The sequence below is a fragment of the Sus scrofa genome, chromosome 9 (genome assembly GCF_054392235.1).
Source record: "Sus scrofa isolate SSC_HxYL_T2T_F1_AM1 chromosome 9, Sscrofa_HxYL_maternal_Yorkshire_Landrace_v2.0, whole genome shotgun sequence".
NCBI classification, from domain to species: Eukaryota; Metazoa; Chordata; class Mammalia; order Artiodactyla; family Suidae; genus Sus; species Sus scrofa.
In genome coordinates, this window is record NC_139391.1 from 3,369,871 (window position 1) to 3,390,870 (window position 21,000).

At 55.8% G+C, this 21,000-nt stretch overlaps 3 protein-coding genes across 9 annotated transcripts in view; 2 read left to right on the top strand and 1 right to left on the bottom strand.

The window, feature by feature from the left end:
* On the bottom strand, nucleotides 1-19,031 carry LOC146399661 (uncharacterized). Of its 3 annotated transcripts, none has more exons than XM_084974942.1 (2): nucleotides 17,762-19,031; nucleotides 1-799 (listed from the first exon to the last, which is right to left on the bottom strand). In XM_084974942.1, the coding sequence occupies exons 1-2, from the start codon at nucleotides 18,875-18,877 to the stop codon at nucleotides 785-787; spliced, it is 1,131 nt and encodes a 376-aa protein (XP_084831068.1). In that variant the 5' UTR covers nucleotides 18,878-19,031; the 3' UTR covers nucleotides 1-784. The 3 variants fall into 3 exon arrangements, with proteins under 3 accessions (XP_084831068.1, XP_084831069.1, XP_084831067.1); XM_084974943.1 differs by lacking the exon at nucleotides 1-799 and adding an exon at nucleotides 11,611-12,288; XM_084974941.1 differs by lacking the exon at nucleotides 1-799 and adding an exon at nucleotides 13,388-14,607.
* On the top strand, nucleotides 3,206-11,996 carry HPX (hemopexin). Its single transcript, NM_213953.2, is given in 10 exon segments — nucleotides 3,206-3,315; nucleotides 3,466-3,530; nucleotides 3,617-3,688; nucleotides 4,126-4,247; nucleotides 5,768-5,918; nucleotides 6,496-6,708; nucleotides 6,955-7,062; nucleotides 11,118-11,248; nucleotides 11,325-11,487; nucleotides 11,607-11,996. Coding segments are annotated over 10 exon segments (1,380 nt in total). The 5' UTR covers nucleotides 3,206-3,232; the 3' UTR covers nucleotides 11,879-11,996.
* The window catches only part of APBB1 (amyloid beta precursor protein binding family B member 1), a 21,257-nt gene continuing 17,883 nt past the window's right edge, over nucleotides 17,627-21,000 (top strand). For 2 of the 5 annotated variants that reach the window (XR_014814451.1, XM_021062342.2), the window contains exon 1: nucleotides 17,952-18,121. The gene's annotated coding sequence lies outside the window, so the exon portion shown is untranslated. Of the gene's footprint in view, nucleotides 18,122-18,400; nucleotides 18,498-21,000 lie in introns of those variants that run through there. The other 3 variants (XR_014814450.1, XM_021062345.2, XM_084974873.1) reach the window with 2 other exon arrangements.

Sequence of the window (21,000 nt, forward strand, 5' to 3'; positions counted from 1 at the left end):
AGGTGTGGCCCTAAAAAGCCAAAAAAAAAAAAGATTTTAGAGGCTGAGAAAGGATTTCCCTTGTGGCTCACAGGTTAAGGATCCAGCGTGTCACTGCTGTGGCGTGGATTACTGCTCTGGCATTGGTTTGATCCCTGCTCTGGGAACTTCCACATGTTGCAAGAGGAACCACCGAAAAAAAAAAAAAAGAGGCTGAGTGAAGAAAGGGTGAGAGGGGTTTGGGGTGAGCAGCCCCCGGTGGCTGGTGCTGGCCCTGGGAGGGAGCAGGCCAAACCAGGGATGCCCTGCGGCGGAAGGGGGGCGTGTCAGGCATGTGCCATGGGAGCCGTGGTGCTGCCCAGAGCTCAGGGAGCCCAGCCTTGCCCACTAGCCTGTGTGGAGGAGGTGTTGACAAGGCACGTCTTCACTGCAAGTCAGGAGAGGATGCTGAGCCTGCTGGCAGTCTGGTGACATGCTGTTCCCGAGGGCCCAGAAATCTCCATCTTTCTGTTAGGAGGAGCCTCTGCAGCGTAGATGAGGGATCTGAGGCCCTTGCTAAGGTTATACGGGGGTGTCAAGGGCATCTGAGAGGGACCAGGGCCTCTCCCAGCTGAACTGGGGAACAGGGATCCTGGAACCTCAGCCTGGCCCAGAGCTGACTCTGCCTGTAATTGTCTCCTAACTTAACATCCAGGTCTCCGATGGCAACGGGGCAGCCTTTGGGAGCGGCCCCCGTGAGGGCTGAAGATAGCAGGTGCTGCAGAGAGCGAGCAGGTGAGATCCCAGGGCCGGCGGAGGAGGGGAGCTAGCTGCTGGACCCCTGGAGAGAGAAACAAGCCTGTAAGGTGAAGGTCAGTGCCAAGGAGACCCGTGACCTAGGTCCCGAGATGCCCCCTCAGCACACACCCCCGTCCTGGCTTTCTCCTCACCCCAGGAGGAGGAACGGTGTCAGAAATTTTGCTGCAACATTAGTAATACTAGTCAGTACTTGCATTTTTTTTCATCCAAAAGATATTTATTGAGCGTGTATCACAGGCATTCCTTGTTTACTATGCTTTACTGCACTTCACAGAAACTGAGTTTTTTTTTGTTTGTTTGCTTTACAGACTGGAGGTTTTTGGCAATCCTGTACTGAGCAAGTCAGTTGGCACTTTTTTTCCACCAGCATTTGCTCGGTTTGTGTCGCTATGTCACATTTTGGTAATTCTCGAAATGTTTCAACCTGTTTCATTATCATTACGTCTGTTATGGTCATCAGTGGTATTACTGTTGCAGAAAGATTCCAGCTCCCGGAAGGCTCAGATGATGGTTAGCATTTTTAGCAATAAAGTATTTTTAAATTCAGGTACATACAATCTTTAGACCGAATGCTGTTACATACTTAATTTTGACTACATAACTGTTACATGCACTGGGAAATCAAAACGTTTGTGACTCATTTTATTGCGACATTCTCTTCATTGCAAGGGTCTGTAATCAAACCCACAACAGCTTCGACGTCTGCCTCTCTATGCCAGATACTCATTTAGGTCAAGACGAGACACCAGACAGGCAAATCAAAACAGACAAAGAGGAATTCCCTATATCTGGAATCTAATAAACAGCACAAATGAACCTTTCCACAGGAAAGAAACTCACTGACTTGGAGAATAGGGGACTTGAGGTTGCCGAGGGGGGAGGAAGTGGGCGGACTGGGAATCTGGGGTTAGGAAATGCAAACTATTGCCTTTGGAGTGGATAAGCAATGAGCTCCTGCCGTATAGCACTGGGAACTCTATCTAGTCACTTATGATGGAGCGTGATAATGTGAGAAAAAGAATGTATATATGTATGTGTGACTGGGTCACTTTGCTGCACAGTAGAAAACTGACAGAACACTATAAACCAGCTCTAATGGAAAAAAATCAGTGAATTTTTTTTTTTTAAAGAGGAGTTCCCACTGCAGCGTTGGATCTGTGGTGGTAAGGGTTCAAGCCCTGGCCCAGTGCACTGGGTTGGGGATCCGAGGTGGCTGCAGCTGTGGCTCAGATTCAGTCCCTGGCTGGGGAGCTTCCATAGGCCATGGGTGGGGCCAAAAAAAGAAAAAACCAAAAGACAGACAAAGGAAAAAAGCATGAGGAAGCATAGGCAAAAGCCTAAGCAGACAGATGAAATGATTTCACGTTTTCTGAGGTAACGCAAAGGAGCCGAGGAGCGCCTGAGCTGGCTGAGGGAGGGGCCAAGAAAGGCTTTGGCGACAAGAGCAGGTGTAAGCAGGAGTCAGCAGCTGTCAACATTGTGAAACCCCAGCACCGTTCTGTTGACTCTGTGATGGGTACACAAAGCACTGTTCCCTTGGGGTGGCAGCTATGAAGGTCTCCTTGGCCGCGGGTCTCTCTGGAAGAGGGACCCCTCTTCCTGCCCCACCACTGTCAGCCCTTCCCTCCCAGGTGATCTTTGCAAAGCTCTCTGCCAGTGGGGCTGGGGGCGAGGGTGAGACGTGGGCATTCGACAGCAGTGCAGTATTCCTGATCGCCCAAGGAAAAGCTGAAGAGGCGTGGGGGCGCCCCAGAAAGGCCCTTGGTGGAGCTTGGAAAAGGCTGTTCTCGGAGTTCCCGTGGTGGTTCAGTGTAAACGAATCTGACTAGTATCCACGAGGGTGCAGGTTCGATCCCTGGCCTCGCTCAGTGGGTTACAGATCTGGCGTTGCCGTGAGCCGTGTTGTAGGTCACAGATGCAGCTTGGATCCCACATTGCTGTGGCTGTGGTGCAGCCCTAAAAAGACCAAAACCCCCCCAGTTCTCTGAGCATTTCTCACATGTGTGTCTGTGCGTGTGGTTTTTAAGTTCATGTATGTACGAGTGTCTCAAGGCTCGCAGACACTCAAACATTTGAGTTTCCTCGGCTCTCCGGCACCATCGAGGTAACCTCAGAAAACGTTAATCAGTCCATCTTCCCCCTTCCCTGACCTGACCTTCCTGCCACCAGGACCCAGCGCCATGGTGGTGAGGGTCATGGTTGGACATTAACGGCTGGGCTGGTCCCCGCTCAAAAGTCACCGGAGGGGGATGGGGTCTCCTACCGGGAAGAGCCAGTCTTGGGCTCGGATTCCTGTCCGGACCCTGACCTTATTTGCACTGACGTAATCAGCCAACATTGGCACAGTCCCGGGAGGTCCCCCCCAGCAGGCATGGGCGGGGGCGGTGCTGCCGCCACCTCTATATAGGGCGTTCAGCCGGGGCCCAGCGCTGACCTGTGGCCCCCCCAGCTCATCATGGCTCGGGCGCTGGGAACAGTGGGGGCACCGTGGCTGTTGGGGCTCTGCTGCTCTCTGGCCATCGCCCACCCTCTTTCTCTGTGAGTGAGGCTGGGGCAGTGAAGGAGGACTGGGGCCCAGGCTCCAGTGGGACAGGGACAGATTTTAGGGCCAGGGTCACTTTGGGGTCAGGAGCTAAGAGAGAGGGATGGGGCCCTGTGGACCCCCCAACCTGTGTGTCTTCTCCCTAGGACTGCTGGCCCTAAGCACGGAGCTGAAGGCAGGAATGAGTCCAAGCCGGACCCAGACGTGACCGGTGAGGCCCGGCTCCCTGCGTCTATCTGTCCGGCTGTGTCTGATCACCTGACTGGCCTTTGACTCGCTGTCTCTCCACCTCCTCAGAACGCTGCTCGGATGGCTGGGGCTTCGACGCCAGCACCCTGGATGAGCACGGGGCTATGCTGTTTTTTAAAGGTAGGAGGGGAGGTCCTGGCCTGGCTCAGTGTGTCAAGAACGCGACTGGGGAGTTCCCTTTGCGGTGCCGCAGAAATGAATCTGATGAGCATCCATGAGGACGGGCAGCTTCGATCCCTGGCCTCGCTCAGCGGATTAGGGATCCGGTGTTGCCGTGAGCTGTGGTGTAGATCGCAGACACAGCTTGGTTCTGGCACAGCTCCGATTAGACCCTTAGTCTGGGACCCTCCATATGCCACGGGTGTGGCCCTAAAAAGAAAAGAAAGACAGGAGGGGCTGGGGGTGGCATTTGGGACTCAGACTTGGCCCCTTCACTGAGGGTGCGTCCCTCTGTGCGAGACCCTAGGGATCCCCTGAGGGCATCGCCCACGGCCTCGTTGTCACCATCTCAGGGGCCAAAAGCTTGTTCTGGGTCCCTCAGCAGGCGTGTTTTGCAGGGCCGTCTGTGTGGGCGGGTCAAAACTGGACCCGGGGGTTAATCTCAGAGAGGTGGAAAAACGCCCCCAGCTCCGTGGACGCCGCCTTCCGCCGTGGTCACGACAGAGTCTTTCTCATCCAGGTATGACCGGGCCAAGGTCAGGAAGCTCAGAGTCCACACTCCGGACCCTCCCCCGGGTGGCCCTGGCATGGGGCCCTCCCCGAGAGGTTCCAGGGTTCCTCCCCCTGTGCCTGCCTTTCCTGGAAAAGCTCAGACTAAGGGCACGTGTGTGCACGTGGGCAGCACAGCCCCCAGTGGCTGCTCGTCAGCCCTGACCTTCGGCCACGCCTCTCTGCCTCTCCTCATGCTGGTGACCGTCCTCACCCTCCTGGGACTTTCTTCCTTTGCTTCCATGACTCCACATCAGGTCTCATCCTGGGCAGCCAGGTGGTTCGCAACACGATGGCACCTGGCCGAGGGACAGGTGGAGATGAAATCTGGCCTACTGTGCTCACCAGGTCTCGCGCCCCGGCCCAGCTGTGTCTACCTCCTGGCACCTCCTCCCGACTGGCACAAAGATGCTGGAGGTTGGGGCGCCCTCACTGCTGGCTTTGTTTTCCCTCCTGCCTCTTCTCTGCTCTTCTCAGGCCTCTCATCCTGGGCCAGTCCCGGAGTGTCCCCTGGGGCTCCATCCCAGCCCTTCGTACACACTTCCCGGGGGATCTCAACCACTGCCGTGGCTCGGAGGCCTCCCCACACTGTGGACACCAGGTCTGGGTCTCTCCCCGGGGCTCCAGACACCTCGTTCCAACTTCCTGGCTGACATTTTCAACTTAGACGTTCCGCAGGCACCTCAAATGCAACATCCCCTCATGGAGTTCAGTACCTCCTTACAAACCCGCCCTCCTCCCAAGTTCCCGGTTTCAGCAAATGGCACCACCACGTGCTGGTTCCTGCAAGAGTCCTAAGATCTGGTCCTTGGTTATCTTTTCGGGCTTATCTCCTCCCGCACCGTGGACCAGGCACCCGAGACCATGCAGAGTTCTCTGGGCATTGTGTGTACATGCTCTTCCCTCTGCTGGCAATGCCCTTTCCACGCTTGTCCACCTGGAAAGTTTCTGCTCAGTTTTTAACTCTTGGCCCCAGTGCCTCCTCCTCTGCGCAGCCTTCCAGGACTTCTCTAGGATGCCCCCGGCACGCCTTTAGCCTCAACGCGCTGCACGCGCCTCCGCCTTGGGGCTCACATGGCTATAGGATTTTAGGGTCCCTTCTGCTTTTGTACAGTGAACTCCTCGGAGGCAGAGACAGAACCTTATCGTCGCTTTATCCTCGGTGCCTTTCACAAAAGTCATTCAGCAACTGCTTCTTGAGAGAATGAATGAACACACGGACACACGAACAGATGGGTGATTGCAGGATGAATATTTGTGGATGCGTTTGCCCAAACTAATCTGGTTGTACAGTAATAGGCTTGGGATTTGCACAAACTGAGGGTGTGTATTTGTGCAAGGGGACAGCACACTGTGGTCCGCAGGTGGACTGACAACGCGTGGGGCCGCAGAAGGAGATTAACGCAAAGCGACAGATCCAGGATGTGGGCTTGGACGGCAGGACGGCAGCATCTGGGGTGCGTGTTAAAGACAGCATGCTTTTGTATGCAGGGGGACAAGGTCTGGGTCTACCCTCCAGAGAAGGAGAAAGAAAATCCAAGGTCGCTCCAAGAGGAGTTTCCTGGAGTCCCATCCCCACTGGATGCTGCAGTGGAATGTCACCGTGGAGAATGCCAAGATGAGGGCGTCCTCTTCTTCCAAGGTCAGTCCGGGCGGGGATGAGAGACGGCGGGCTGGCGGTGGTGGGAAGCATGGTGGTGGTTTCCCAAGGATGGAGAGGAAGTCGTCCAGGGGAAGTTACCCGGGTGTCACTCTGCTGAGAGTCCCTCACCGTAAGGGACACATCTTGTTCCTCCGTCTGACGTACAAGGTTCTCCACGACCACGTCCTTCTTGACCTTCCAGCCTCGACGCCAACGGAACCCTCACCTTGAATATGAACCTCCAGAAACTCTGCTGTTCCCTGTGCACCCGAGTTGCTTCATGCTTTAGGCTTCCCTCTCCCGCTCTTGTCTGCTCTCTCACTCCTGCTTCAGATTTTACTTTAGGGATCGCCTTCCCCAGGAAGTCCCCCCTGGCTCTTCCCAGTGCCCTTGCTGAGCTGATCGCGTGTCCTTTGGTGCTAAACTTGACGGTATGACTACTCTTCTCAACTGTCGGCCTGCTGGGCTGTGAGCTCCATGGGACCCGGGCCGCATCCGGTCCATCCTGGGGCCCGGCACCAGCACAAGGCAGGTGCAGCCGGACCTCACCAAAGGCTTCTTGGCTGGCTGGACACAGGCACCCACACCTGGTTCTGGGACTCCAAGACAAAAACCACAAAGGAGCGCCTCTGGCCGGCCGTGGGCAACTGCTCCTCCGCCATGCGATGGATCAGCCGCTACTACTGCTTCCGGGGTAACCAGTTCCTGCGCTTTGACCCTGTCACGGGACATGTGGATCCCAAATACCCTCGGGATGTCCGCGACTACTTCATGTCCTGCCCGGACAGAGGTGAGAGGGCCCCAGCCGGGGTGGGATCTGTCGGCCTCCCCGGGGTGGCGGCCCTCCTGCCCCAGTCTGCGTTCACCCCGTGGAATGACGCCTGGGCCCCGCCCCAGCCCCACCTTCATCCCCGCTCATCGCAGGTGTCCTCCATGGGGAAAGCCTGCCCCCTAGAAAGCCGGCCGTCTCTGCCCCCTCGGACCCCACGCTGACCTCTTCCTCTCTCTGTGTCCCCCTCACCTATTCCTGCCCCAGGCCATGCACACAGGAACGCAACCCACCGTGGGGATGACCGCTGTAGCCCAGACCTGGTCTTGACTGCACTGCTGTCTGACAACCACGGTGCCACCTATGCCTTCCGTGGTAAGAGATGCCCTCCAGGGCCCCCGCTCTGCCCGCATACCTCCCATCTCTTTCCGGTGTGTCTCCAGCCCGGGTCCATGTCCTGCATCTTCATCACTGGCCCCCATCCTTACATCCTCGCATGCCCCTTTCACCCCTCATCTCCTCGGGTGCAGATCGTTCAGCCCGTCTCTCACTGCCAAGGCCTCTAACTTCATCCGCCTGTCAGCCTCCCAGTACCACCCACTCCCAGGTCTATGCCCTCCCTGGACCTCTGGGTCCTTATGACTCCTCATGTTCCCTTTGCTTTAGCATGTCTTGTGGGTCCTCTGCGCCCCTCGCCCCCGAGCTCATCCCCAGGAGCTCCATCTCTTCCCAGGTGTCTGGTTCCTATGTCCAGACCTCTGAGCTCATGTCACCTGGGGATGAGATGTTCCCATTGCTGAGAACCAGCCAGCAAGTGTTCCGCCCTTTAGACCTCTGGGCAACAGGTTCGCCAGCCCTGGGAGATTTCTCCTCTGAGCGACCAGGAGGACGACTCTCCCTAGACCTGCGGCATTACGCAGTAAAACCCATCTCCTGGTACCTAAGCATGCTCTAGGGTTGTCAGACAGGCTGTGACGAGTCTTAACCCAGACTTAGGGGACAGCCCCAAGAGAAGGAGCGACCTACCACATTAGGCTCAGCCTCAGGCATCTGTACGATCAGACACAAATGTACAAGAGTGGTGAGACACCGAAGACTGAAAATCCTTTCTTGCTCCTAAGTCCGGAGCACATCTGACCAGCTCTGGCGACCCAGCTATGATGGGAAAGACACAGGCACAAGGAGAGCCTGACCCCGCAACAGGAAGGCGAGCGGCACTGAGAACACGCGTCAGTGATGAGACACACAGCTGCAGTGAAAAGGCGGAGACCTGTAGTGCGACCACATGCCAGGCGAGAACACACACAGAGCAGGAGAACAGGCAGCCCGGTGAGAGCGTGGTGCCGTCCACCACCGGGGACACGCCTCGTACGACAGAGAGGGAGCTGGATGGAGGTAGACAGGGAGACAGGGAGAAAACGCACGGAGAAAACAGGGCCCCAGGGACCACGCAGAGATGTGGAGAGAACACCCAGCCACGGAGAGGCCCTGGACCCTCCAGGCCGTGTGTCCACAAAGCAGAATGCAGCTGAGCTCCTACAGCCGGAGAAAGAGAGACGTTCCCTAGCTGCTGAGCAGACACCGTTACGCTAAAAACACCCAGGCGAGGCGGGAACTCGCTGTCTCGGGGACAACTGCAGTGTGACCTGCCACTCAGCCCAGGCCTGCTCCTCTCCTCTCTGACTGACACCCCTTGTCTCTACCTCAGCGCTTCTAAGCCATTCTTCCTGCTTCGTCACAACTTCGGCTCCCCACCAGGTCCACCGTGTCCCCCCTGCTTTTTCTCTCGTCAGGACCTTTTGGCCTCAGACCCACTGCCAACAGCCTTGGTTGCTCTTTTGCCCATGTGGATTTCCAGAGAGAGCCCAGAGTTTTATTCCAGAGCCCATTCGGGTGGCCCTGGCTGGGGGCTCAGCCCTTCCTTGCTGTGCACAAGGCGCAGCAATAGCTCTGATGCTCCCAAGAGGGGCCACAAGCAGCGGGGGAAGGGAGACACGTGGACCCCTGCCCAGTCAATGCCACAAAGAGAAGCGGCCACAGTGGGAACCCCAGCTATTTTCCCAGCACCAAACATCAAGCACCTGCCAGGCACTGGGCATTTTTCTAGACGTGGGGACACAGTCGTCAACAGGGCAGACAAGACACCTGCCCTCACAGAGCCTGCTGGAGGGAGAGAGGACACCAAAAAAGAGGAAAATGAAAGAGAAGACGTCTCTCAGGCAGCGTCAACGGCCGTGAAGGGTTCTGGGAAGGTCAGAGATGTTTCTTATTCTCAAATACGCTGGACGCTCGCACAGATGGATTCAGGAGGTGTTGATGTTTTAAAATGGAAAATAAAACATGTTAGGTGTCCCCGAAAGCTGTGAAGACGACAAGACAGGATCATGGGATGTGAGGAGAAGGACGGGCCCCTTCTCTAAAGAGAGGATTTTCAAGCTGAGATTTCAGTGATAAAAGGAATTAGCCGCATAAAGCCCCGAGGAGGAGCACTGGGGGAGGGGGGACAGCAAGCGCTCTTGGGGGGTCAAGAAGCAAGGCCAGTGGGACTGAAGTGCTGGGGAGGAACGGCTGGGAACATAGACCTGGTGAGCATTCTCTCTCTCTTTTTTTTTGGCTTTGTCTTTTCTAAGGCCATATCCGCGGCATATGGAGGTTCCCAGGCTAGGGGTCGAATCGGAGCTGCAGCTGCCAGCCTACACCACAGCCACAGCAACTTGGGATCCAAGCCGCGTCTGCCACCTACACCACAGCTCACAGCAATGCCGGATCCTTAACCCACTGAGCAAGGCGAGGGATCGAACCCCTAACCTCACGGTTCCTCGTCAGACTCGTTAACCACTGCGCCACGACAGGAACTCCTCGCCCTGGTTTCTTGTGGGCTACAGGTCCCAGAGGCCCAACTGTAAGCAGGGACCCAGCTAGGCGTTCTCGCAGCTGTCTGGATCGGAGGTAAAGATGGCTTGCCCTGGGATAACGGCAGCAGAGGACGTGCTGTGGCAGCTGGGCCCCCCACACAAACCCATGCATTGGATGCTGATTGGAGCAGGGGAGGGACAAGAGAGGTGGCAAGAGTGACTTAGCTTTGGGGCATGGGCAATGAGGTGACTGGCGGTGCCTTTTTCTAAAATTGGGAAAGACTAGGGAAGGAGGGTGAGGGTGTGTGTGTGTGTGTGTGTGTGTGTGTGTGTGTGTGTCCATGCACGCGCACATGCGTGTTTGGTGGGGGCAGAAATAACTTGACATGTTAGGGTTTTGGTCTTCTTGACCCCAAATGGACATGTCAGGGAGGCAGCTGAGTTTGAACCTGATGCTTGAAGGAGAGGCCATCAGAGCTGAAGAGGAGATGGAAAGGCCTCAGCATGTAGATGGTATTTAAAGCCCTGGACGCGATGAAATCGCCAAGAGAGGAGGTAGCGCAGAGGCCCCAACTAGGAGAGTTCGATATTCAATGTCAGGCTGAGGCGGAGGAGAGAGATAAGAGGACCACTTGGAAGAATCTGGAATCACAGGCGCTGGGATCCAAAAAAAGATATTTAAGAAGGGAGCTGCGTGGAGCTCCCGTTGTGGCTCGGCGGGTTCAGAACAGAACTAGGATCCTTGAGGATGCGGGTTCGATCCCCAGCCCTGCTCACTGAGTTAAGGATTCGGCGCTGCCATGAGCTGTGGTGTAGGTCGCAGATGTGGTGTAGGCTGGCAGCTGCAGCTCTGATTCGACCCCTGGCCTGGGAACTTACATGCGCTGCAGGTGCGGCCCTAAAAAGACAAGAAGGGGGGGTGGAGCTGCGAGCAGTCAAATGCCGCTGAGAGGTAGAGTAAGGTGAAAACCTTAGATCTGGCAAGTTGGAGGAACTGGCGACCTTGGAGAGAGACGTTTCAGTGGAGGAGGAGACAGGACTCTAAGCGCAGTGGGTTGAGGAAGAGAGCCAGACAGCTCCTCTCACGTGGTGCTATGAAAAGTGAGGAAAACGAGGTGCTGGCCTGGCCACTCCCTCCGTCTCCTGCCGTCCCAGGGGATGGAGACACAGCCAGGGTGCGAACACCCCAGGGAAGCGTGCTGTGCTGCTTCCCTTTAAACCTCTGGCCACCATCTCATTGGAGCCTCTCTGTACATAGACATCTGAGATGCACAGCGAGCCCCCCCAGACCCCTCACCCGGCAATGTGGCCACTGGTCCCCAAGCCCGCCCTTCCGGCAGGCCCCACAGACTCCAGTTCCAGTCAGGGCACGATGCCCCGCTTCGCCGACTGGGTCCTGCTCTGCTCCTTCCCCCAGGGAGGTGGGGAGGTGGCCTCTCTGCTCCGTCCCCTGGGGAGGTGGCTTCCGGAGACATCCCCTCCTCCCTCTCAGGGGGCATCTCTGCCTCTGTCACTTGCCTCCTCACTGCCTGGCCTTTTCCCACCCGCACTAGAGATGCTTCTGCCACCCCACAGGGACCCACTACTGGCGTCTGGACACCAGCCGGGACGGGTGGCACAGCTGGCCCATTGACCATCAGTGGTCCCACGGTCCTTCGGCCGTGGATGCTGCCTTTTCCTGGGATGACAAGCTCTATCTGATCCAGGTACGTGCCGGGAGCGATGCTGGAGAGGAGACCGAGAAGCTCCAGCTCCACGCTGACCGATGTCCCCTGTCCCCAGGGCACCCAGGTCTATATCTTCCTGACAAAGGCGGGCTACACCCTGGTAGACAATTACCCAAAGCAGCTGGAGAAGGAGCTCGGGAGCCCTCACGGCATCAGCCTTGACGCTGTGGATGCGACCTTTGTCTGTCCTGGGACGTCTCGGCTCCACGTCATGGCAGGTGAGGGGCGTCGGGTGCTCTGAGTGGCTTGTCCTCCACGGCCCAGGTCCCCTCGGGGCGTGAGCAGGTGGGCGGCCTCATGATGTGGAGGCCGTGCTGTGTCGGGTGTTTCTTCCCAGGACGGAAGCTGTGGTGGCTGGACCTGAGTTTAGGCGCTCAAGGCCCGTGGACCGAGCTTCCCTGGCCGCATGAGAAGGTCGATGCAGCCCTGTGCACGGAAAAGTCTCTCGGCCCCAACTCGTGTTCCGCCAGCGGCCTCGGCCTGTACATCGTCCACGGCCCCCATGTCTACTGCTACAAAGACGTGGAGAAACTGGTCTCGGCCAAGGCGCTGCCCCAGCCCCAGAGCGTAAACAGCCTGCTGGGCTGCCATCGGTCTCGGGGCTCCTGATGCGAGCCTGGCCCAGCTCCTCCTCCTGGCTTTCCTTGCAATGAAGCCAGAGGGCTTCCTGGCTTGATCAAAGCTGTAAATCAACCATATGGTCTAATAAAAAATGAACGATAACGACAACAACAGGCCCTGGTTGGGGAAAAATCACAGTCCACGGTTTGAGCTGAGGAGCTCATGATGTCTGATCTGAGGCTTTTAAGGAGGTTGTGGGGAGCTCCCGTTGTGGCTCAGAGGGTTAAGAGCCCGGCTAGTGTCCACGAGGATTCGTGTTCAATCCCTGACCTCGTTCAGTGGGTTAAGAATCCAGGCTTGCTGCAAGCTGCGGCACAGATGGTGGCCGTGGCTGTGGCCGGTGGCTGCAGGTCTGGTTCACCCCTAGTCCAGGAACTTCCACTTTTTTAGGTGGGGCCCTAAAAAGAAAAAAAGAAAAAAAAAAAAAAGAGAGATATTGCAGGAGACAAGGGAGGGGTGGGCTGAGGGGCAAACCTCATTTCTGCACAGGTGGCCCCTGAATCCTGGTCAACAACTGGCTTCTTCCAGCCTACCGACAGGAGGGGAGCAGAGGCCCAAGGCAGTAAAAGGACCTGCGGTGTTGGCACGGCTAGTAAGAGGCAGAGCACAGACTCTGCCCCAGCCTGGGCACACTGACACCAGGACGTCAGGAGAACAGGGCTGGGGTGGCTGTGGGTGTGCCCTCTCGAGTGCTCAAGAAGCTTCTCTAGATTCTTTACAGGCTCCATGGTTCCCTTCTCTGTCTCTCCATCTTCAGCCTCGACTGGGACAGGCTCTGCCCCAGGGCGCCTCTGCCTGTCCCTGCAGCTGCCCCCGGGCACGGGAGGCCCCTCAGCACTGGCTCCCCACAACCTATGCCATTCCTCTCCCTCTTTGTGTGCAGGTGGGACTCCTCCCCCTTCGGCGCCAGGCCAGTGAGCCACAGCACTCTCACGGCCACCTGGCCACCGTTGCCAGGTGGCCACCGTCGACGGACCTCCTGGGTCCTCACGGCTGGGGTCCTCACTTCAGTCACCCAATCGGCCTGGCCAAACGCAGACCCCGGCCCCATTCACAACTGCTCCGCCCACGAAGGCATTCCTTAAACTCCAGCGGCCCACTGGCAACCACAGACTCTCACCCTTACCCTTCTGCCTCCTCCCCCGCTCCATTCTCACCCTCCTGCGCTTTCACTGATAACAGCGTTTGATCCCTTTATTATCGCCCCGCCCCCATTCCCTAAAGGCCGTTTTTTTTTTATGCACACTGAACACCAAGGTTGATCGTCTGAACAACTTTCTTACTATTGGTTTTATTTCTCTGTCCCCTTTAACTTCTTCTTCTTTTTTTTTTTTTTTTTTTAATTTTATGGCTCCACCCATAGGATATGGAAGTTCCCCTGCCAGGGACTGTATCCGAGCCACAGCTGCGACCTTAGCTGCAGCTGCGGCAATGCCAGATCCTTTTCTCCGGGGATCAAACCCGAACTCTGGAGGGATGGGAGCTGCTGCAGTTGGATTCTTTTTCTTTTTTTTTTCTTTTTTGCCATTTCTTTGGCCATTCCTGCGGCATGTGGAGGTTCCCAGGCTAGGGGTCAAATTGGAGCTGTAGCTGCCGGCCTACACCAGAGCCACAGCAACGTGGGATCCGAGCCGAGTCTTTGACCTACACCACAGCTCACGGCAACGCCAGATCCTTAACCCACTGAGCAAGGCCAGGGATCAAACCTGCAACCTCATGGTTCCTAGTCGGATTCGTTAACCACTGCGCCACGACGGGAACTCCTGCAGTTGGATCCTTAACCCACTGCGCCATGGAGGGAATTCCCTCTTCAAGGAAAACTGATGTGCGGTTACCAACGAGAGAGGGAAACGGTGCTGCACTGATCACAAGAGCAAAGGCAACAGCAACAAGTTCACGGCAGGATGATTCTTCTCTGGCGAGGTTTTCCTTGTTCTTCACCCAAGCCTCCGTCCCTTCCTCAGCTCAAGACGGAAAAGGCGGTGATCCCTGGGCACGACTACCTCAGCCGCTTGCCTGCTGGCACCTTGTTGCCTTACCCCCCCCATCCTCGCCCTCAGCCCATGGAGGTCAGGGCCCAGTTCTGCAGGAGCCCTTGACCCAACCTGCCCTCATCACCTCCAGGGTCTCACTCCATCTCTCCCTGTTTTCCTCGACTTTCAAATTCAGCTTCTCTACTGGTACCTTTTTGTAGTGGACACCCAAGTTCAAGTCTCTACCATCTTAAAAAAAAAAAAAAGACAAAATCAGAAGGTTTAGTATTGTATCACGTTTCAGCCACTGTCTATTCTCCCTGCCCACTTTCCCAAAAGGGGGCTCTGCACCTGCTTATCCTATTTTCTCATCTTCACTTGCTCAGTTCACGGCACTGTGGCTTCTGCCTACATCTTCTGCTGATCCCCATCTTATCAATCATGGGGAATCCATGACCTCCACGCTGCCAAATTCAAAGGATATTTTTTCACCTTGACCTTGTGGGAAATCTTGGCTGCGCTTGCGGCTGTCGACCGCGTCTTCTCCCTTGATCGGCTCCCCTCCCTTGGCGCTCTTCCCCGACACGACGCGCTCCTGACCCTTCTGCTCTCTGCTTCGTCTCAGCTTTCTTCAGCCTTCTTTTCCCATATGGCTTACCAAATGCTGCTGTTCCCGGGGTTCAGGCCTCCGTCCCTTCCTCCTCTCACCCGGTATGGTCTTCCTGGGAACATACTAGAAGAGTCCTGTTAAAGCAGGGTATTGAGGGAGGCTTTGCCAGGCCTATCATCCGACTTATGAATTCAGTTGCACAGAATATGTGAGAAGAATTTACTACTTAGAGAGTTCCCAAATGATACCAACCACCCTGAAGAAAATAGGTTCATTGGATCCATCACGAGAGAAATTACAGTATCATGCGACTAGAGACTCTCATACTAAGTGAAGTAAGTCAGAAAGAGAAAGACAAATACCATGTATCACCTACACGTGGAATCTAAAATATGGCACAACAGACCCTATTTACAAAACAGAAACAGACTCACGGACGTGGAGAACGGACGTGTGGTTGCCGAGGGGGTGGCGGGGCAGTGGGATGGACAAATGCAAACTATTTATACTTAGAATGGATACGCAATGCGGTCCTACCCAACAGCACAGGGGACCACATCCGGGCTCCCGGGGGAGGACATGACGGCGGACAGTAGGAGTAAACGAATGTACAAATTTGTGTGACCGGGTCACTATGCTGAGCAGCAGAAATTGACGCAAGACTGTAAATCCACTACATTAAAAAAAGAACAATTACCATATCGAAGCAATACTTAATAGAGCGGTAGAAAAGGCTGCCTTTGCCCCATTAGTGTCTTCGATGCTAGTAAAGTTGAAAGCTCTATGCCTCCCTGTAGGTGACTTGGCTATCACCTGCCTGGTAACGCAGACGTCTGCCAGGCTGATCTGCCATGCCAAATCGCATAAAGCCAGTACTCTTGGTCAATGATTCTGCATGGATTTGCTTCTTCTTCCTTTTTTTCTTTTCGTCGTTTTGTCTCTCTAGGGCCACACCCACGGCATGTGGAGGTTCCCAGGCTAGGGGTCTAAACGGAGCTACAGCCGCTGGCCTACACCAGAGCCACAGCAACGCCAGATCCAAGCCGCATCTGCAACCTACACTACAGCTCACGGCAACCCCAGATCCTCAACCCACTGAGCAAGGCCAGGGATGGAACCTGCAACCTCATGGTTCCTAGTCAGATTCGTTTTCACTGTGCCATGACAGGAACTCGGGATTTGCTTCTAATTCAAGTTTTTCCTGATGGGTCCAAGGTAATAATTTTAAGACTGCTGCCTCAGAGGGACCCACATTGACCAAAACCACACATAGCATCTGAGGTGGCTCCTAGGCCATTGGTGGCTCCTAGGCCATGGAAAGCATTAGAAGAGGGATGAGCTGCAACAGAGAAAGGATGAGTGAAGGGCACAGGCTGACTCACCATCGACAGGAGGATTTGCAGACCTAGGAGATCAGGGACTCAGACTCAGAAAGACTGTGTGGGTCAAACGTTTTACTTTTTGCATCTTAGCTAATTAGATTCTTCTCCCTACCATCACCATTCTATCTGTGAGCTTCTGGTTACCTAAAGAGACCTCCCTGGATATGATAGCCCCTCTGCTCAAAGGGACTGGCAGGACAAGCATTTTGGTGGGCTGTTTGTAAAGGGGTGATATTTCTGGATTTTTGTTTTGTTTTGTTTTTGCTCAAGCAAAAATCTGGAAGCCATCCTTTCCTTACCGCAGCCATTCAATCAACTGAGCACTAATTTTTGTGAATTCTACTTCCTGAATAGTTATTAAACCTACACAATTTTCTCCATCCTTACTCCCCCCAGCTACAGTCATCTACCTAGACTGCATTTGCTGCTTTCTGATCGGTCCCCACCCTGCCACTCCTGTCTATTCTCCACTTAGCAGCCAGAATTGACCTAAAATGCAGGGTGAACATGCCCCTCCCGCCCCCAAACCCTCTGCTGACTTTCCCATTGCCCTTAAAATAAAGTTCCAAACGCTAAGCCTACCATACAAAGCCCTCCTTGATCTGGCACCTGTCCACCTGCCCACCTCGCCTTCTGCGTTCCTCTCCGCTGCCACACTCATCTGGCCTTCTTGTACTTCCCCTCTGACTTGGAATCACCCTCTCTTCTCCTGGGTGACCTCTGTCTCCTTCGCTCTTTCCTCTCACATAAGTGCCACTTGCTCATGAAAGCCTCCCCAAACCTCCCCAGGCCAAAGTTGGTCCACTCCAGAGCATCCTGTGCCCCTCCTTCCAAGCAGTCATCACACTTCCCATCACTCGTTCAACATCTCCTTCTTCTGCGATGCAAGCTTCCTGAGGGCAGGGACCCAATGAGCTCCTAGCACCAAGGACAGTGCCTCCCATGTAATAATTATTTCTGGAGAGAGAATGACTGCATGAATGAAAACATCTTTCTTCTTCTGGTCAACTCTTACTCGTCTTTCAGGGACCAAAGTCATGTGTTATATTTTCCAGGTTGCATTATAGTCAAATCTGATTCATCTTTAGATCCCTAGATCCTAGCTTGGGACTTGGTACATGGTTCACACAGCACAAAAATTATTCAAATCCTAATAAATTCTTGGCTAAGAGTTGGTAATTTTTGAAGCTACATGGATGGGTATATGAGGGTTCCTTATATTGTTCTCTGTACTTCTGTGTATGTGTATATATATATATATATATGAAAAATTTCATGATAAAGTTAAAAATTTATATTTATTTCAAGTCAAGTGAAAGTGTAGTCAAGACAGTCTTAAGGCCTCTGACTCTGGCAAGCGGTAGACGCTGGGATGGATGAGCTATAGCTGCATCCAGTCATGGGTGTGTGTGTGTGTGTGGTTGAGCTCACATGCACTGGGAGGGTTCTGTTTCACTCCAGTGAAACTTCTTAGAAGGTCAGTAAAGAAGGAGATGAGACAATGAATTTAGATTTGGCATTTTTAGTTTTCGGCACTTTGAGGACATCTTGAGTCGCTTGCTCAATATTCCGTAGGTATAAGAAATGAAAACCTGTCTTGGAGGAAGGAGCCAGAAGAGGGTTTCTGGCTGGTAATCTCCCCCCTCACCAGCCTCGATGGCCTCTGGGCCACTGACCTGCCCGCTGGGAACTAGCCCACCATCCGGGCCGCTGTGCAACACTGGGCCGCCCCATTCCCTGCTTACGCCTGTCGTCCACGTTCTGCCTTCTTCCCTCCCTCCCGGGAGCTTCCACTGGAGAGCAATTCATCTGCCACGTCTGCAAGGCCCTGGTGTCACGCGATCGTGTTCGACGACAGGGTGGGGGTGAGGGAACACCTGGGTTCCAGCGTGAGGTCCCCGCTTACCTGTGACCGCGGGCAAGTCGCTTTACCTTCCTGAACCTGAGCACCTGCCCAGGAAAACTGAGGACGGTCGCCGCGGCGACTGCACAGGGCCGCTGTGAGGACGAGCGCGTGGGAAGGGTTCACCGCCGCGCCTGGCACGGTGTGAGCGGTCGAGAAACACCGGCTACTATTATTACCGCCCACGCCGCGTGCGCCTCGCCGCTCCACCAGCACGCCAGGGAGGGCTGCCGCCGGGGCCCCGCAGGCTGCCTCCTCCGCGCCGCTGCCCGCGCGCCCGCCCCGGCCCCGCCGCTCCCGCTCCATCCCCGTGGCGCGTCGCCCCGCCGGGGTGCGGGGCCGAGGCCCGGACGGGCGCGCACGGTGAGTCCGGGGCCTCGCGGCGGAGGGCGGGCGGGGGGCGGCCGAGGCCGGGGCAGCGCCCGGGGACCCGGGGGCCCGGGCGCGGGGACGGCGGCGGGCGAGGGCGCCGGGGCGGCGCGGCTCCCCGAGGCCCCAAGGCCGCGTGGGGAGGGGCCCGCGGGGGGCTCGCGCCCGCGCCCGCGCTCGCGCCCGCGCCCGGCCCAAGATGGCGCCCCTCCCCCAGCCCGGCCCGGCGCGCGCCCCCGCCGCTCCGGGCGCGGCCCCGCGGCCCGCGCGCTCCTGGGCGGGGGATGTTGTGATGGAGAAGCCGCCGCGGAGCCCGAGCCCCGCAGCCTGAGCCACCTCCGCCACCTGGGCCTGGGGCCTCCCCGCGCAGGTAGGAGCTGCCCCTGCCGAGGCCCAGCCCGGACGCTCGGATCCCGGTCCCCGGCGGCCGGCGGACCCCGCAGCCGGAGCCCTGTGGCGCCCCTTGTCCCCCGGCCAGGCCCGGTCCGGGCAGGCGGCCCTCCCGCCGCCTATTCCAACCCCCCCAACCTCTTCCTCCCTTACCAGGTCCGACCCCACTTCGGTCCTCACCCCGTCCCCTCCCCGACCTTTACCTCCTGCCTCTCCGGGATGAATAGGAAGCGAGAAGGGGGAACGGGAAGAGGGGGGCGGTGGGGGGTGGGGGAGGGGAGGTCTAGGACGGGGAGGGGGACGCGGGGTGAGGCAGGCAGACAGGCCGCAGGGATTCCTGCAGGGTCCCAGGCCTGGCATCTGTCAAGCCGCATTCTGTTGCCCTCAGCGACCGAGGGGTGTGCCCTGGCGCCGGCTGTGTCCCCAGGGCTCGGGGAGGCCTAGCGCTGGCAGGAGCGCTCCCTAGGAGCCGCTTTCCCACTGCCAATGCGGAGGGTATTCGAACCAGTTTTGCATCTGCCCGTGCTGCTGCTTGCATTCCCAGCCCCTCCGCAGAGTCCAGCTCCCTCCCGTCCTTACAGCGGGTTCCTCCTCTGCGCTTGCTGTGTTTATTTCCTCATTTCCCATTCATTCCTAAAGCCACTTCACTCCATCCTCTGCCTCTGGAACCCGCGGAAACTGCTCTAGCCAAGGTCACTGGAGACTTCCATGTGGCCAACCCCAGTGGATGCTTTCCTGCTATCCCCTCACGTTTCCGAGCACTCGTGGGGGACGTCAACTCTCCTTGAAACATTTTCCTGGTCTCCCCTGCAGCATTGTCTGCTCCTTCTCCATCTCATTTGCTCCCTCCTTCCCTCCCTTTCGATGGTGGTGAGATTCTTGCTTCTTTCCTGGGCTATCTTCTTTCATTCGGCACCTTTTCTTCAGGTATTTCGTTCACTCTCAAGGCCTCCAATTCCATTTATATATATATATATATTCCATTTATATATATATATATTCCATTTATATATATATATATTCCACTTATATATATTCCACTTATATATATAAATATAATTCCCAGCCTTATCTATCTTGCCCAGATCTCTTTCCTGAACTCCAGACTCAGCCTCCACCTGGCCTCCTGACATCCCCTTGAAAGTCCAACAGGAATTCCAGACTTACAGATCCCAAGCTGTATTGTCCTCCCCGTGTTCCCTTTCTGCTGTTCTTCTGAATCGACTCCTCCTTCAACTCTCAGAAATGGCTACTTCCCAATCAGTTACCAAACTGGAATCCTGGGCTACAGTCTAGATGAACCTCTCTCTCTCTCATTCGCTACGTCTCGTGTCATCAAATTCTGTCACATCCACTACCCAAGTGATTTTCAAATGCATTCATTTCACTCCATCTCACCCACTGCCACCAAGCTTAACCTAGGCCATAACCCCCGCCTCCTCTTTCCCTTGATCGCTCTGAGAGCCTATACCCTGCTGCCTCCCTCCCCTTAATACTCTAATATAGTGTTTTCCTTAAAAAAACAAAATAAAATAAGGAGTTCCGTTGAACCTGACTGATATCCACGAGCATGCAGGTGCGATCCCTGGCCATGCTCAGTGGGTTAAGGATCCAGCATTGCTGTGGCTGTGGTGTAGGCTGGCAGCTGCAGCTCCAATTCAACCCCTAGCCTGGGAACTTCCGTATGCCGCATCTGCAGCCCTAAAAGGAAAAAAGGGGTCTATCTAATCATTTATTCACGCAGCAGATACGTTTTGGACACGTAATACATACCAGGTACTGTTAGGCACTGATGGTATAATTTCGAGCACAATGGACTGCGTCTGTGTCCGCCTTTATCTGATACCCCGCAGCTGACAGTCCAGGGGGAATCAGATAAGAATAAGATTGCAAATTTAACAAATACCACGGGGGGGGGGTGTTGCCTTGAGAGCACCAGCGAGCACAGGCTACACTGATCTGGGGGAGGAGGGAGGGAAGGAAGGCTTCGCTGAGAACATGCTGCTGGAACTAAGAGGTAGAGGACGGTTACTAGGAGCCAGGCTGGGAGGGTAGGACGTTCCCGGGAGAAGGGGAATCGCACGCAGACACCTTCTGGAGGGAGAGGGCACAGTGTCTTCGAGGAATCAAAAGAAGGCCAGCGCGGCTGGACAGCAGAGTGCCAGAGCTGGAGAGGAAGGCAGAGGCCAGACTGAGCTGGACAGTTGAAGCCATGTTGAGAATTTTAATCTTAAGGTCCTTGTCCTTGGGGTGGACAGTTGTCGGTAGTGGATGTGGACAGTGGATCAAGTCCAGAGTTTTCTCTTGGAGAGAAATTGTCAGGACCTGGGGATGGATTGAGTATATGCAGCGCGAGGGGACGGTCGCGTCTGGAATGGTCCCCTCCTTCTGGTATAGGCAGCAGGATGGTTGGTCCTGTCATTCCCTGAGCCGGCGTCCTGAACGGGGACCAGTTAGGGGATGGCAGAGAGAAACAGGAACGG